The 17868-nt window shown below is 39.7% G+C and overlaps 1 protein-coding gene across 6 annotated transcripts in view; it reads left to right on the forward strand.

Annotated features, from left to right (window-relative positions):
• Nucleotides 1-17868, forward strand: part of FREM1 (FRAS1 related extracellular matrix 1) — an 89304-nt gene that overhangs the window by 51312 nt on the left and 20124 nt on the right. For 2 of the 6 annotated variants that reach the window (XR_005603838.1, XM_039567094.1), the window contains 10 exons: nucleotides 293-478; nucleotides 1477-1673; nucleotides 2468-2696; nucleotides 4275-4419; nucleotides 6744-6885; nucleotides 8248-8443; nucleotides 9171-9435; nucleotides 14847-15309; nucleotides 16403-16604; nucleotides 17058-17202. Coding sequence is in view for 5 of the 6 variants with exons in the window: in XM_039567094.1 (XP_039423028.1) it covers nucleotides 293-478; nucleotides 1477-1673; nucleotides 2468-2696; nucleotides 4275-4419; nucleotides 6744-6885; nucleotides 8248-8443; nucleotides 9171-9435; nucleotides 14847-15309; nucleotides 16403-16604; nucleotides 17058-17202 (2170 nt within the window). In the remaining variant the exon portion in view is untranslated. Of the gene's footprint in view, nucleotides 1-292; nucleotides 479-1476; nucleotides 1674-2467; nucleotides 2697-4274; nucleotides 4420-6743; nucleotides 6886-6996; nucleotides 7099-8247; nucleotides 8444-9170; nucleotides 9436-14793; nucleotides 15310-16402; nucleotides 16605-17057; nucleotides 17203-17868 lie in introns of those variants that run through there. The other 4 variants (XM_010392966.4, XM_039567095.1, XM_039567096.1 and 1 more) reach the window with 4 other exon arrangements.

Consider the following 17868-nt stretch of genomic DNA (forward strand, 5'->3'; position numbering starts at 1 on the left):
TATGTAATTAATGCTCTGACAAACAGAGGTAACAACTGGTTTTGAGCAGTATATAAACCTTACCGAATAAATTACCAATAAAATAATTTCATTATTCCCTTCTTCTCTACTTCTGTGATGGCAAAAGCAGAGATGTTGGTGAAAGCAGAGAAGAACACATGAAAACACGACCTCTCAGTAATTCAGTATTTATTGTATTTTCCCCTTTAGTTATTATTTCCATTCTTATTAACAAAAACAACAGTAAAATGAGCTTATGACCACTAACATTTAATGTATTTTTTGTGCACAGGTGCAAGCTTTGTGGTGGAGGAGGGCTCCTCAGCAGCCCTTACTACCAACCATTTGTTTGCCACTGATGCTGACACCCCTGCAGATGACTTAGAGTTTGTGTTGGTTTCTCCTCCCCAGTTTGGTTACATTGAAAATATACTGCCTTCTCCTGGTTTTGAGAAGAGCAACATCGGAATAAGCATAGGTAAGTCTTAACAACTTAAGATAATCAAGCAGATGAAATACAGGGGGCTTGTGGAGGGCTCTTCAGTGGGCTCTGGTGGTGCAGATGCAGGTGTGGGCATTAATATGGGCTTATTGAGGAGCGCAGGTGCTGGCAAATGAAGAGCAGTGGGGCTTTGAGGGAGGAGTTCAAAGGGAGACAGAAGCCCTGCAAATGAGAAGAATTGGCACTTGAAGTAAACAAGGAAATCCTTGTTTTATGCATTCCAGCTGTGATCTATTAGAAGTCATGATATGAGACATTAATCTGCCTTCCTCTTCAGTCCCCCATGAAAGACTCCAGCATCCCTTCACCTACACATCTGTCAATTAAATGCAGTAGCCTGGGTTCCACATTAGTTTCCAAGGCAAAGTTACAAAGGTGATAGAGCTGGTGTTTGACTTAGACGGTGATTTCCCTTGCCCACTTTCAAACTACGTAAGGCAGTTTCACCATCAGAACAGACTGTGACATGCTCTGCAATGCTATCAGCTTTAGCAGCCTCTCCAGCTGGAAACCTGAAATTACTGAGTCTTTAAGTTCTCATTTTTCAGTCAAATAACAGCATAATTAGAAAAATAAAATCATAGAATCATTTAGCTTGGGAAAAAATATTAAGTCCAGCCATTAACCTAGCACTACCAAGGAATCTTGGACCTCAGATATTTTCCTACCTGCTATTTGAGTTAGTTTTATGTAGGCTCAGTTTTGCAGACTGAACTGAAAAGTGTGAAGCTTCAGAATCCCACCAGAAGCAGAGTAATGCATTCATTTTCAGGAAAGGGCTTGTGTCCTGCAGTAACATCTGCTGTTACAACAATCTGCAGTGTAACTCTTACAGTCAAAAAATGTCAGAGAACTTAAAAAATTCAAGTTATTTATTCTTTGAAAAAAGACATAGTTTCAATTTTTTTTAATGGTGCATAAGACTAGAAGGCATGAAAATATTGTGCTAACTAATTTCTCTTTAAAATCTGTAGGTTCATTTCAGCTGAAGCACCTGAAAGCCATGAATATAAACTATGTTCAAGCCAGGCACCTGAGAATGGAGCCAACAGCAGACAAGTTTGTACTTTATGTCACTGATGGGCTGCATCGCTCAGCAGAGACTCCATTTTTTGTACTAATCAGCCCAACCAATGATGAAGTTCCAGAATTCATAGCCAGGAATATTACTGTAAGGAAATAAGCAAAATGCCTGTTATAAAACTACTTTAACCAGAAACCACTCTCTAATATAGTAAGAACATTGTCCTGATAGTTGTTCCTCTGCATATTTCCTGTACTTTTTGTAGTTCAGCCTACTTCAGGAAACAGCCCAGTGAAATCCCATGTAAAACTGCAAGACAGAGCTTCAGTGGGATAGAAGTAGTGCATAGCTCTTGGAAATTTGCAGTTAAGTGAAAAGAAAGGCTCAAATCTTTAAACTAATAAGTCATCTAGAAAGCAGAGAGATCTTTAGGCTACTTCTGCATTCTCCAGAACTCTCACAATTTTTAATGGAGTATTTTTTATATTTCTGGCATAGCTTCTCCCCTCTCTTCAGAGTGTTTTTAATATAAATAACACTGTGAACACAGAGAGAGTGTAAACTTACTCTTAATGTAAAGTAAAAAGTGCATGTATAAATTTATATGCATTTGTATTTTCAGATATCTATGTATTTGAAGGCTTTCTCCTTTGTGCATTTCTGAGCACTGGATTTGGCATTGTCTTACTTAATGTATTTTCTATTAATTTGGGCAAATATGAACTCCTTATCACAACTCCTCTCTTCGTCACTGCAACCATTTACTTTCTCTATGTCTCTTAAACTGGTTGAAATCAGCTGGTTAAAAAGCTGCTGGGAAAAGGGTGGAGGAATCAAGAGATACACTTGTGCAACAGAAACACCTTACTCATGAAACCATGCTAGAATTCTATTATTTCTTCTTAGGTAAAAGAATTGGATGTTTTTTCTTTCACATTCAGGTTCAAGAAGGGGAGATGAAAGAGCTGGATCTGTCTGTTATCAATGCAGTTGATCTGGACGTGCCTCCAGACCCTCTGGTATTTGGGGTTGTGCAGGGGCCCTTGTATGGGTTCCTTATTAACGGTGCTCAAGGCAGTGATATTCTACATTATAAAGACTTAATTACCCGTGATCACCACAGCCATGGGTTGCTTGTTCATAACTTTTCCATGGAGCTACTGAAGAACGGTAGGTGCAGCATTCTTCTGACACTGTTCTTTCATTCCTTTAATGAGGCAAGTGGCACACTAAAGACATCTTCATCATTTATTTATTCACTTGCTTTATGTTTATTGTCAAGAAAATGTTGAGGAATGGAAGTTGTCCTATTTAATGCTGTTCTTGCCTACTGATTTTAGGAACTGTCAATAAAATCATCCTGAGAGACCTCTGTATCAAAAAGGGTAGTAATATGAGTAGGAAAATCATCAGCCCTGAAAAAAAAAAAGGGAGTAATGTAACATAATGTAATATCATCAAACAGATTTGTAAATGTTTTACAGCACCTAGAATAGGGAGACAAGACGACTGATTTAAAAGCACACTAACTGATCATGGGGTTAAGTATTTCTTCACATGATAACAGAATCCTAGAACATTTTGGGTTGCAAGGGACCTTTAGGGGTCAACTAGTCCACTTCCCCTGCCATGGGCAGGGACAACCACTGGACCAAGTTGCCCAAAGCCCCATTTGACCTGACCTTGAGCACTTCCAGGGTTCCACAACCACTCTGGAAAAATAGTTCCAGTGTCTCACCACTCTCACTGTAAAGCCTTTTTTCCTTATGTCCAACTAAACCTACTCCTGCCCCTTGTTATGTCACTACAGGCATTGGTAAAAAGTCTCTCTCTATCTTTACTGTAAACCTTCTTTGGACATTGTAAGGCTGCAATATACCTTCACATGTCTAGCAATAAAGGTACAAATTGGGATACTACAGCTTAGCATGATTAGTGAGCCTGCTTTAAAGCAGCAAATCTATTTCAAGTACATGTAATGAAAAAGTGTATTTTACATTGCCAAGATTATGGTGGATTCTTCCTGACTGTGGCTATTTAGTGAAACATGGAATCTATCAGTATAAAGAGGAACATGAATTCAATACTGTCAGTCCAATTTCAGTTCAGCTCTCAAAACCTGAGGAAAGATTTTTTATCTCTCTGCCTGTCTAATATGAACCTCCAGATGTATCAGCTGTCCACCCCAAGCTCTTCTGCTTTCCCAAGTCTTGGTTTTGACTCTCTTTTTTTGCTTTTTCCTTTTGTTATCCACAACAGTGAACAAACCACCATCAGCCCAGAACTTCTAGTTGTCCATGGTCATAGATACAAGGCCAGCTGTCCTTCCAAAGGCTTCTTTAAAGTTCCCTGAGGTTTATTTAAAGCACGGAAAAGTACTGTCTGACACTCTCACCCTCTCTATAGTCTCCATCAAAGTGATATGGAATCAGGAGAGGAGAAGAAATGTACCTTTTTCAGATTGACAGAGACCCCTTTTTTGGACTTAAGTCAGGCTGGTGACCTTGAGTCAATAGTATGTTAGAACAATGAACAGGAGCGGCTCACCAAACGCATCTTCTGATAGCTAAGGCAAATTTACTATGGTTACCCCATCATATGGCAGGGGGAGATGGAAGAAAGGTGATTGACTCAGAGTGAAATGATGTGAGGGATTTTGCAGGAGTCAGATGAAGTTGTTCTTTCCATTTCTCTCTCCCATTCTCCCTCTCTTTCTCTTATTTTTCTCCCCCTTCCTGCCTCACATAGGAATGAAGCTGATGTACATGCACGACAACTCTGAAAACCTCACTGACAGCTTTAAAATTCAGCTATCAGATGGAAAACATAAAGTCCTCAGAACCATTTCAGTAAAGGTCATTCCAGTTAATGATGAGAAACCAGTGCTGAGCAAGTAAGTCACATGTTCCTGTTTCTGAGGGTGGGACATGTTCAGACAAAATGATGGAAGAGTGAACAAAACATCAAATCATATAATCATACAGTCATTAAAGTTGGAAAAGGTCTTTATGATCACAAAGTTAAACCATCAACCTAGCATCCCATGATGTTCACCATTAAACCATGTCCTTGGTGCCTGATGCAAAGAGGAAGCCATAACTAGCAACAGACTAATGTCAGTAAAGATGTTTCTATATAGGTCTCTATCAGGCTGTTTAACAAAAAGTTTTTACATGCTTAGTGATGCTCTATATTAAGAGAACAGAGTAGAAATAAAAGTGTGTGGGGAGACATGCCTGTTGTGTCTTTCACAAGCTACTTGAAGGTATTTTCCAGGTGTTGCACCTCTGCTGAATGCTGACCACTATGGTACTGTTTTCCTCTTCTTTGAGACAAACACCTGCCTAAAACACCTCTCTGAAAGCAGCTCTGGATTTTGGCATGAGAGAATTCATAAGGTTGAAGCAGCGAAGAGCTTTCAGATTATAATTCTCTTCCTCTATATTCTAAAACTCTTTTTCTCAGCCATAATTCAGCTTCTGAAAAGATACACAATAACTTCCCTTACTCTTCAAAGCTAGGAGTCATAAATGAAATAGACATGATCAGAAATTTCCTGGCAGACCATTTAGATGGGCAGCTGGCTGCAAGAGAGCCAAACCTCCTCAACATTTTAAAAAGGAGCTCATCCCTTGGGATCTCCAACTGATGACTTGTCACAGAGCATCAGGACCTCCATACTTGTGACTGTTTTCCAGCGTCAGACAGGCAGATGGGAAGCTATGGTCCCAAAGGTTTTGGGAGTATAGATCTGAACCTCTAAAGTTTGCATTTCAGACCACAACCTGTTAACCAGACTGCCACTAAAGAGGGAATTTCTGATCCCTCTGGATATTTGGCCTACTTTCAGGTCAGACTTACTTTCCCATTGCAAAGAATTTTTAATGTTTTTTTTTTAACCAGGTAGAGCTTCCTGCAATAACGAATGTTAGTTTCTTAGTTAAAAGATGCTCAGTGACCACATAATGCTAATATGAGAGAATGTCAATTTTAGTTAGAATAAAGAGTATAATTTATGTATGCATATATCATGTACTGATATTTACTGATAATTGCCTATTTGTTCCTCACATGTTATAGCTTGATCTGCCTTTTTCCACCCTCTCTCTCTGAAAGAAGATGATGAAGTTCAAGAAGTCAAGTGTCTTTAGCTTTGCCCAGCTAGATCCAGAAACTTGCTATCTTGTCTGGCAATATCTTGTCTCACCACTTGCTCTTCTTGTGGTGAACAATAGCATAGAGTGAGACATCTGCTCCCAAAACAGCTATTTCTTTAAAAGAAGTCACTGCCGCTTGCCTGTTACTTTTCCACTGCAATGAGGTCTGCTGCCAGTATTTATGCAGTAGTGCTTTAAGAAAAGTTTCAGTTTGGCACTGAGGTGATGTAGCTGCCACATTCAGTCTCTCCATTTTCTCTGTAGGGTACAAACTTCCTTGTGCCAGTGCGGTGTTTTACAGGTGATTAATGGGCAGTACCTGTAAGCTTTTCTTTACCTTTTGATCCGGGGGCACTTTCCACCTCACGGATTTTCAGCTCTCGTCTCCATTAGGTATGGTCAACACACTGAAGAACCTGTGATGGGATGTTTTGGCTGGCAAACTGTGCCTCTTATTCACAGTGATTGCCAAAACCTCAATCTGTCACCTCTTGGATTGCATCCTGTAGCAGAGAGTGCCCTTGGGGAATGTAAGGCCTTCACGCATTCCCCTTGAGAGCTTCTTCCCAAAATGAGATGTGGGTGCTAGAAGGACCATAGAGAAGAAGCCAGTTAGATTTTGTTGTGTCTCTTTACAGATAAACGTGAGCCTTGAAGGCTAGTAATTTGAAAGACAGTCTTTTCCTAAGTGAGCAAACAGTTCATCAGAGCCAGTGTTGCTATGCTCTGTAGTTGGAGTAATAAAGCAGTCTATTTGTTTACATTGTCTTCTTCCTATAAATTGTATGAAGGTAAGCAGAATAGGGTCCAGGGGAATAAGAGAGATGTGTTAAATCACAGTTTGTTTTAGGTATCTTTGTTGTTTCTCACCATTGTGAGGAGAAGCTTGCCTGCACAGTTCATTCTTTTTTTCTTTTGAACTGAAATAGGCACCCTCCTTCTATTCTTTCTGCAGTTGTCATTTCTGTCAGCATTTTGTTAATCCATATTTCTGGTAGAGAAATTACATGTTGAAAAGTCTCCTTTTATTGCATCAATACATGACTTTTAATTTTTTCAGGAAGAACGATATAGAGGTGAACATAGGTGAAACTCAAATAATTTCTAGCACTATTCTGTCAGCAGAAGATAAAGATACCCCCAGAGGAAGAATTTACTACTTATTTGAAAGACTTCCAGAAAATGGTCAGCTTCAGCTCAAGGTTAGTCTTTGTACTTCAACAAAAAGTGGACATGCAAAGAATTCTCTCTTTTTAGGGCAAAATGAAGCTCATCTTCCTTTTCTCCCAAATGTCTGTCATATTTTGAAGTAGACAGCTTGGCCAGTTTGATTGTTGAAGGAGCATTTGAGTCAAAAATGATGCTGTCCCAGAGGCTTTGGCACTAAAACCCAGATCCTGAACAAGAGAAGATGGAAGGTAAAACACATGTCAGATCATCTGAGGTGAAAATTGAGAGAGATACTGTGATAATCATCCCAAAAAGGGGGGAAATCAAGCATCAAAGCTAGGAGGGAATGAGGGTGAAAGCCCTTGATTAAAAAAAAAGTACCTTTACTTCCGTGACTTCAGGGTTTAGAAATTACGGAAGGAGTTGCATGTGAAAGAGTAAGCAATACCTCATCAACTAGAAGAAAAGCATGGGGGGAAGGAAGGGAAACAGAAGATGATGGAAGGGCTATATCAAGAGGAATGGCAAAAAATAAGATTAGAAATGGAAGGAGAGATGATAATCTGTTGACCTAAAATAAGACAAAGGAACAATGATAGAAAAAAATGCCTCTTTTAAATTGTGTGCATGTGTAATAGAAATAAAATTCTGTTTCTAAAACTTGTGAGCTTGGAAAGTATTTTGACGTTGGATCTCAGCATCAATCTGTGGATAAGATGAGACTTGTGAATTAAATCTGAGACAAGAGACAGCTGGTGACTGGAGTCTGTCAGTTTAAACATGTAGGGTACCCATGTCTTAGCACTCTGTCCTGGATAACCTTTGCTCCAAATCTAGTGATGCTGTTACTGCAGCTAAATGTCAACTACATGGATCAGTCCAACTTAGGGTACTTGGCTATTTTCAGAAAAGCAAGAAATTTTATGGTATAATTATTACTTTTTTTTTGTCAGCTGAGGATCTCTGGGGCTCTAAATTTCTGTGCTTCCCTGAAGTTATTCCTGATACTGTTTTAGCTATGACTTCAGATAGAGCCAAGAGAAGATTTGTGAAACTAAGAAATAGAAAACATAAGCTGGCTCAGGAACTATTTAATTTTCATCTTGGTGTCTGAATGAGAAGTGTGCAGAAATTTATTTCTTAGAGTAAAAGTGGCTAAACTCCATATTACTCTATTTTATAAATGGTCATTGTATCTTCTCCAGCCTTATATCTGCTGGAAAAAAAACTCCAGTTATTTGCTGCTCTTCAAAACAAACTATGAGGAAAGAGCATATAGAAAGGAAGACAGGTAGCTGCCACTAACAGTCTATATAACTAAAAAGAAACATAATTAACTGGGAAGGATGCACAGGTGATTATAATTTCATGAAGGATGCTTTTATTCTTTCTAGGTAGGACAAGACTGGGTCGCTCTCCAAACTGGAATGAAGTGCTCTCAGGAAGAGGTGGATATGAACCTTGTGAGATATGTCCACACAGGAACTGTGGGGTCCAAGAAACAAGACAGCTTCACATTTTACCTCTGGGATGGGTACAACAGATCCCCAGCTGTGGACTTCTACATAAATATCAAGGACTTGGAAAAGGGTAAAGATCCACTAAACTTGATGTTTTACAGTGCCTGTTTCTGAAAAAAGATATTTGAGTACATGTCCTGATCCTTTCTTTAGCATTATATAGACCGCGGCAAGTCTCCCTGCAGATCCTGTAAGTTTAACTGCTTGGATTTCACTGTTGGCCAGGTCCTGAGATTTGAAAAGGCTCTGCTAAATGCAATGTATTGCACCTCGTCTCCCAGGACTCCCAGCTGCTTTTCAAACAGAGCTGAAAATATCTTTCTGAAACTAGCTTTATGTTTGAGTAAATCAGCACAGAAAAACAGCAAATATGTAAAAAGGTAGGCAGAAGACTGTTCAGAAACAGCTCTGTCTCCCAGGTTATTCTATAGTTTTAAGGTCTTTCTTTTCTTATAAAATCTGTTAGAAACCTAATGGTTAACCTGACACTGCTAAGATTGGAAGAAGCGTCAAAAGAAGCTATGGTCTCTTCATCCTTTGTGCAAACAGGATAATAGTTTTCAGTCTCCAATAGGATAAAGCCCCAAGTAACGTGGCTATGGCTGATCTCATGGCTGACCCTGCTTTAAGCAGAATGTCAGACTAAAGATGTCCTGAAGCCTCTTCCATGCTGAATTTCTCTATAATCTTACAGTCTTATAGTTTTTCTGCTGGTGACAGCTTTCCTATAACTAAACAACGCAGAAGAGATCATCCAGTTCAATATGACTATTTTAGGTTTTTTGTCTATTTTGCAGGAGACATTGCTGTTTTTACAAAACTCCTTAGAGTGACAAAAGGAGGTCGCAGCTACATTACAACTGACGTCCTCCTTGCACTGGACGGTACTGACAAGCCAGAGGAGCTCCTTTACGTGATAACCTCCCCAGCCCAGTATGGGCAAATAGAGTATGTCAGCTATCCTGGCATTCCCATTACGAGCTTCAGTCAAATGGATGTAGCACGACAGATCGTCTGCTACGTTCACAAAGCCAAGGCAGTTGTTCATGAAGATACATTCAGGTAAGGCGTAGTACCCCACCCCCCAAACTCTTCCCCTTGAATTTTTGGGGTATTCAAAAAACCTGCGCTACATGACACAAAACATCCAAAAAACCCCAAAAGAAATTATTAAAAAGAGCTGGAGGTTCTGTGTGAATTCCCAAAATTTATATAGCACATCTATTTCTACTGCAATAAATATAGTTGGGAATGCTTTGATAATAAATGTATTTTCTCATTGATGCTGAAAACATAGCCAGAGACACATTTACTCAGTGATACTTCAACATTATTATAGCACCCAGGCATACAAAGCTGTTAAGATTTAAGTGAGAGAGGACTAAGAACATACTTGGTGGAATTTTCCTTTGATTTCTTGCTACAGCTGGATGTGGTAAAACTGATCAATTCAGGTATTAAATAATGGTTTTCTTATCTGTTACAGTTTACCATATTAATTTGATTATGGGTTTTTTGAATCCCTAAGTATTCTGGAATATAATGAAAACCAGTCCACTATTAATGCTGTCAAATATTACCATGTCCCACAGCCGTAGGGAGGAGGAGAGAAGATCCAGCAGGCAGGAATCGTGCAGCAAGATTGATTTATTTAACTATTTTACAAACTCTTTCATAGACTTTTTTCTTCATAGTCTAATTGGACAAAATCACCTTGGGGCGATTGGCTAAAATCCTAAAACATCCATTGTCAAATTATTTTTCTACTGTACTATAAACAATGTTCTACAAGGTCGCAGGTGTTCCTGGTTTACAGAACTTCTGATAATCTCTTCATGAGAGAGAAAAGTATCCCACGGTTTAGAAGAAGCAGGAAAATTCCTTGCTAACAGCATTTTTGTATCCACAGTCCACTTAATCTATTTTGACACTACCATAGCTCAGAAATTCATGCAGACACTTGAATTTTTGGTATAAAGCCATAGGTTTAGCTACAGGCCCAGTTCAGCAGCATAATGATAATTATTTTCACCTGTTACTGAAATTCTCCTCTTAGAACAGTTTATACTAGGTGAATTCCTAAAGTGAGTGTTCCCTTATTTTGTTCTTAAATGAAGCTCCCTTGGTTATAAAATAGAATGATGTAATGAATTATCATCAGATAAAGAACAGATATATTGCTCAAAGTTTTGCGGACAGTTTTGTAAAAAAGATCAAAATCAGGGAAGAAAAAAAGCTCAAAAATAAAGATAATATTTCTAAGGGAAGAATGCTTCCTTTTTACTAATACCGGCAATTTTCTCTGAAAACAGCTTTTGACAGAAGATGGACTTACTGTAAAATTCAAAATTAAGAGCTTATTGTTTTTCACTTGTGATTAAGAGAAATGAAGGCTTTAACTCCTAAGAGCTGCAATTCAGAAAAGACCCTTTTTCGCACTCCTAGAACAGATTCCTGATCTGAATGGCTTTTTCTGTGAGGCACGAGGAAGTTCAAGAATATGTGGCATCATCCAGTTTGAGAGTTTTTTTTACAGGCAATTCAAGCAAGTGGGGCATGGAGATATGAAAGAAATCTCCCTGTGATACTGGTTCAGATAGCATTGTCCAGAGTTAACCCAAAAGTAATTCTGGAACTTTCCTCAGATGAAATATTTTAAACTATCCCTTCCACTACATTCAATGTGATGGAAATTCTAGTTAGAAGATTTGTCTGATTCACTTTTACTCACTACAGAAAATGTGAACAAATACTCCCTGGTTTTGTATTTCTAAATAGTGAAACGCTTTCCCCAAAACTAGAATTAGGTTATAAAAGTAAGGTTGCAGTCATGCCAGACTTAGTTTCGGCAGCATGATATACTGGCTTGTGTCAGTAGGACTTCCATATCACAGCTACGAAAGCAGACCAAACAATTCTAGGGAAACTACAAATGTGGATAAACCCCATGTTTTCTGTTTAGGCCAGTGGCTAAGAACCAAACTAGAAAGTCAGCCTTATAAATGTAAGGTATGGTTCTTTAATAAATATTGAGATTTGATAAATATTTCAATCACAATAATTATGTTTCTTGGTGCTATCTTTTGGAAAATAATTTGGTTTTGTGTAGACATGTAAATATTCTGGCAGAATAGTATTATTATTTCAACAAGGAATTAATTATATGGGTAATTATGGGAGGAGGAGGAATTAACTGACCAGATTTTTACTTTCCACTAAAGTACTTCCTTCAGACATAAATTTACCTGTATTGTTTGGTGCTGTTGGCCTGGAAGAAAGATTTGGCAGTGCTTGTCTGGACAGACGACTGCAAGTGATTAGCAACCTGACATCAGACGCTGGCAGCAGGATGCTAAAAGAACATGCTAATGTCCTCCATTTTGACATGCTGGCTCGATTTTGTAATGAGTTGGCACTATTTATGATTCCATTTTTATCTTTTAAATGCCATGACAGATGGCAGGTCCTACAGCCAACTCCATTGCCATCAAACTGCAAAAAGCATGAAATGTTGGTAGTTGTGAAATCAAACCATGCAACATGTCCTCCAAACTTTGCCTGGGAATTGTACCCTAAATTTCATGAGAGTGAGAATACTGGCTGCTCTCCATTCCTGAGGAAATTAGAAAGCAGACATAAACCAGAAATAAACAACCAAAATCTCCCAAAGTGCAGAAGATGGACATCTTGGACACAGGCAGTTTCATCACCTGTGAAACTGAGCAGTGAATGAAATTCATTGTAAATTTCAGTCTGATGTAGACATGCAGAAGCTTTGTTCCTATCTGGTATTTTTGAGAAGGCTGGATGCACCTTCAGTTTCATGAACTGAATTATCTAAGTCTTTCACTTAAATATTGTTTGAGGCGTCATCCAAATGTTTTTACAACAATCAAAAGAATGAGAGAAAATTCACTTCTGCTGCAATCCTTCAGGCATCTTGAGAGAACGTTAAGGTCTTGACTGAAGGTGTTTTACCCTTCTTTCTCCTAACTATAGTATTTACCATCATTATTCTAGTTCTGTATTTGATTTCAGATAGCTTACAAATAGCACAACCTTTTTACCATTGGCACAATAGCATAAGGTCAGTGCAGACAGATGTCTCTAGGTTCCCAGCTGGGAATACCATCCTCAGTAAACATATTTCTAACTGCTACATAGTCCCAGGTCCGCCTATGCTCATTCCCATCTGTTTCATGGCATAGTGCCAGTTTACAAGTGATAAAGCTCTAATCATCCAATGCTGGTGAAGGCAATGAGGAGTTTTAGGTGGACAGTCTGTGTGACACAGTAAGCTGCTCTGTGACCTACTGAAAGTCACTCACATTTGAGTCACGCAACGATACACTAGGTGTTGACCCTCTAATTTTTAAAATACTTCTTCAAGGTCTGCAGTCAAGAGACCAAGAGGAAACAGATAATCTACTAAATGTCAGCCAGTCCCCATTTCACTTAAGTACGGTAGAAGAGTATTAGGTGGAAAGCAGCCAGCTAGGCTTGCCCTCATACTGTCTGAAACAACTGTCCCACTCTACTAGAGACAAATTTCTTTGCAGAGCGGACTCTGATCTGGCTCAGGCAGAACAAACCTGTGTGAAAACCACTTAACAAAATGTTTTTGCGTATGCTGTGCAGCATAATCACAGAAATTTATGTAGAAAGACAGGTAATTCATACACACTGTAAGTTGATGGGACACAAAGGACCATGAGATATTTTCAGAGCAATTTTTAGTTTTATATACCCTCAGAAGTTTTTGTTACAGGCATGAAAATGTTCCATGTAATTCTTTTCAGAAGAAAATACATAAATAATAATCTTGACAATGAAATCTAGGATGAATTTTAAAGGCAAAAAGGTTTTATCCTTATTTTCCTCAACTAAATTTAATAACATATTTCTGCAGACCATGCTGTCACTCGTATGGCAAAAGCCCATACCCAGCTGGTAGGCTTCTGTCATGGTTTAACTGCAGCCGGCAACTAAGCACCAGGCAGCTGCTCACTCCCTCCCCACCTGGTAGGATTGGGGAGAGAATTGGAAAGGTAAAAGTGAGGAAACTCATGGGTTGATAGAGACAGTTTGATAGGTAAGTCAAAAGCTGCACACCCAAGCAAAGCAAAATGAAGAATTCATTCACTGCTTCCTGAGGGCAGGCAGGTGTTCAGCTATCCCCAAGAAAGCAGAGTTCCATCATGCACAACAGTGACTTGGGAAGACAAATGCCACCACTCCAGACATCTCCCCTTCCTCCTTCTTCTTTCCGCAGCTCTATACACTGAGTATGACACCAGATGGTCTGGGATATCCTTGGGGTCAGCTGGGGTCAGCTGTCCTGGCTGTGCCCCTTCCCAGCTCCTTATGCACTCCCAGCCCAATCACTGATGGGGCAGTGTGAGAGGCAGAAGAAGCCTTGATGCTGTGTAAGCACTGCTCAGTAGTAACACAATCAAAACATCCTTATGTTATCAGCACTATTTACAGCACAAATCAAAACCACAGCCCCATACAAGTTACTATGAAGAAAATTGACTCTACCTCAGTCAACAAGAGCAGAGCTTCCAACAGATTTTCTCTACAGCCTTGGGTACCTTTCTCTTAGTTTTGAAAGAAAAACTATCTGTAGTGAATAATCAAATCTTTAGTGTATCTCAAGAAACATCACTACTTGAGAGAGAACTACAAGAAATGATGTTGCTATTGATAGAAATTCCCAGCACAGAAGAAGAACTGTGTAGGTATGACCCTTTGATAAATTAAGCTCTGGATATCTATGTTTTTAACGTTACCCTATACAATTTGTACAGCTCTGCCCAATATCAGTATTGCAGTGAAAGTTTACTTGACTTTTGTAAAGAAACATAAATCAGTTCCCCTGAATATGCGAAAATTTACAGATACACTTAGTCCCTAAACAAACCCATAAAGTGAGATAAGGATGAGTCTTCTTCCAGTTTGGTTTTTAAGATAGTTCTGGGGGCATTGGGTTAAAAAGATTTGTAACAGTGAACAGAAAGAAACCCAAACCAAACCAGGCAGGTAATGCACTTCACATACCTCTTTCTGTAAGCTGTAGGTGCTACTTCCAGGTAACCAAGTGAAGACAAACTTTAAGGAGGTGTAAAATATGTATGCCAGAAGCTACAATAGGGCCCCCAGCCTGTCTGTCATTTTTGATCTGCTCCACCTGTACCTCAGCTAGAAAATTAGATCAGCTCTGTTATGACTGTTGATCCTCAAGGCCTTTCCTCTGGCATCTGCTCAGTCCCTGCAGGTGCATTGTAACCCTTGTCATATACCTGGCTGTCTGTTTTCATATTTTGAAGTTTTACATCCACTCCACTCAGCTCTTCTACTTTTGCAGTATCAACACAGGCAAGTCCTGTAGTAAAGGTCTGCATTATCATTTCATTTCAGTACATGGTGAATCAAGAACAGATGCTGAAGACTGCCTTGCCTCTCTTTGCCAGATTCATCATCAGCAATGGATTGAGGACGAAGCATGGGACATTCAAGATCTTCTTGGAGGCAGCTGACCAGGCTTTGCCCACACTATCTAGGAACACGGGGTTAAGATTAATGGAAGGAGCTACAGCACTTCTTACGCCTGATGTCCTGCAGCTTTCAGACCCAGATACTGCGAAAGAAAACCTTACCTTCCTCTTGGCTCAGCTCCCCCAGTACGGTCATCTCTATTTTCGTGGGGTTGTGCTACTGCAGTACAATTTCACACAGCAAGATGTGGACAACAGGGATGTTGCATACAAGCACCGAGGTGGGAATTCCCAGATTGACAGATTTACATTTGTTGCCACAGATAGGACTAATCAAGGCTTCATCGTGAATGGGAGGGTGCAGAGCGAGCCAGTGGCATTCACCATTCAGGCAAGTGTGACCACAGGCCTACTTAAGAGAGATAAACAGCATGATAAGGTAAAAAATGTAGCAGTTTTGACGACAGCTGGTACTTGCTGCAGTCTCTGATTGAACTGTGCAGCTAAAATGTTTGCTTTCTGTGTTCCATGAATAATTAACGTGGGGAATTAACTACTTGCCAAAATGCATAAATATAAGCAAGTAAATACTTACATACTTAATATTTACAGGCTTAAAATGTTACATAGGCATCTCAACTATAAAGTCAAGTCCAGCTCTGGGAGGGACAGAACTTCCTCCTGCTCTGCTTTCTCACTTGGTGCCTGACCCTGTGATGTGCACACATGGGGGTGTGAGGATGACTGTTCTTCATGTCACAGGAATCTTGAATTACAGCCACTTTGCTCCCCCAGCTGGACATCCTGTCTTCTCTCTGAGAGTCTCTGTAAGATGCCTGCTCTGATTCTTCTTTCTTTACTAGAATCTTTCTGTTTACTTCCTATTTCCCCTGCTTTCAAGTCCTTCATGCTTCATCATAGGCTCAGATATGTTTGCTGTGATTTTTGTATGTATCTATGCGACATGTTTCAGTATACAAAGTAGGCCTTGTTGCATTGCATGTCAAAATTCTGTGTTTGAAAACACTGATACTAATGAAGAGGCTATTAATGTTTCCTGATGACAAAGTTTCAAGTATTGTGATGAGTGAGGAATACTATTTCAGTAGAGGGTGAGATACGGGAACAGCAACAACCACTGTGGAATGCTAGAAGATTCATCTGAATTTGTGAAAGGTGGCATTGTTATTATACAACAGAGGTGACAAACCTTTGCTGGAGTTGTCTTTTGCTGTGAAGAAAATGACATCAAAAATGTCCCACTATGGGGAATGTGGGACATCAGGGCAGAGGTACATAGAATTTGTGTTACACTCCCCAGAGAGTACTGTACCCTGCTGCATATGGCAAGGGATGGGCAGTCTGGGCTGGAAACTTCTCATGTGAAGTACATCTTAACTGGAACTCAGGTGTCTGCAGCAGACTGTGAGCCAAAGTGGCTATTGCCACCCTGATCCGGCTACCGTGCTTTTAGAAAAAGCAGGACAGAGAATACCCTGATGCTGTAAAATGAATGTCTAACTTTGATTTAGGTGGATCATTTGGACAAAATGGCACCAAAAATTATTCATCTCCATTGCTTTTCTGATGTGGAACTGCTGAAGAATGGAAATTATGGGATCTATATTACTGCCAGGTACCTGAGGGCATCTGACCCCAATACAGAAGATGACAAAATAATTTTTAAGATTTTGCGAGGTCCTCATTATGGATACCTGGAAAATATAACAACAGGTGATTTGTTCTATAATCTCTTTATACTGGGGCATACCAGGCCAGATTCCAAACCGTATCCTGTTAATGTTTGCTTGATAGAATCGACATTTCTTAGCAAACTTTGGGCAAAGTTTGACTGTAGTAACAAAACTTTTACAACGAAACCTGAGTCTTATGTTTGTTATGAATCCTCAGAGTTTGAGATAATTTTTAATAGCAGCTGTTGAGAAACTTTTTTATTTGTATCAAGAAAAAAAAAATTAATATTGAACTTGGCCTTTTGATAAACAGGTTGCACATGAAGAAATTGGCGGGGGCTTATAATGAGCAGATGTTGCTGTTTAGCTATAAACCCACATTTCTCTAAGTTCAGGTTCTCAGCAAAAAGGAAAGCTGAAAAGAGTCTATATGAGCTACACGGTTCTTACTAACAGGCTTTTGGTTCACCTGCATATTACTCATCTTTCCTAGGTGGATTCATTCAGGAAGGATTTAGCCAAAAGGATCTAAACAGCAAAATCATACTTTATGTCATCAACCAATCACGAGAAGCAAATTCTGACAGTTTGGAGTTTCAAGTGACAGATGCCAGCGGAAACTCTGCGGTGCCCCAAAGGTAGCTCCCCTCCTCGGTGATATGCGCTGTGCTGCACTGTGCTCGCCACCCTTGGGGCAAATGAACTGGTGCTGGGCTTGAAGCCACGCAGACACGGACATAGCTACAACTCAGCCTGCTATTGCTTTTGCTAGAGTAGAGGTTTCTTCCCCTCAAGAAGGTGAATTACAAGGGGTTAGCTCCAGGTTAGACTGGATCACAGTTCTCAAAGGCCTTCAGGGCCTTACTGAGACACAATGGATTTAGCAGCAGTTGGGCATTTGGAGATCTGAGATGCTGGGTGTGGAGGGATGGGACTACTGTTTCATGAACATGGTCCTGCAGCTGCAGGTCACTCTTGCCCTTAGCTGATGGCAGTGCATTTTTCGCACGCTTGAGATTACAATGGAGGGGACGCTCTCAAATGACAAAGCTGTGAGAGCCATACTTCTGCAAAAGAGTACTGAAAGAAGGTGGAGAGCACACAGCATCTTCTTTGTCATCCTCTGCATGTATTAGGCATACTATCCAAATTTCCTTGTGACATACGATAAGCCTCATGTAGAAAACTTAGAATATCATCTGAACCATGCTTTGATGATGAAAGCCAGAAGTGCAAGTAGCTCTTCAGCAGAGGCAGTGTTTCTCTTTATTTCTGAAAATAGGGCAAAAATGTTCAACCAACTT

The sequence above is a fragment of the Corvus cornix genome, chromosome Z (assembly GCF_000738735.6).
Source record: "Corvus cornix cornix isolate S_Up_H32 chromosome Z, ASM73873v5, whole genome shotgun sequence".
Lineage (NCBI taxonomy): Eukaryota > Metazoa > Chordata > Aves > Passeriformes > Corvidae > Corvus > Corvus cornix.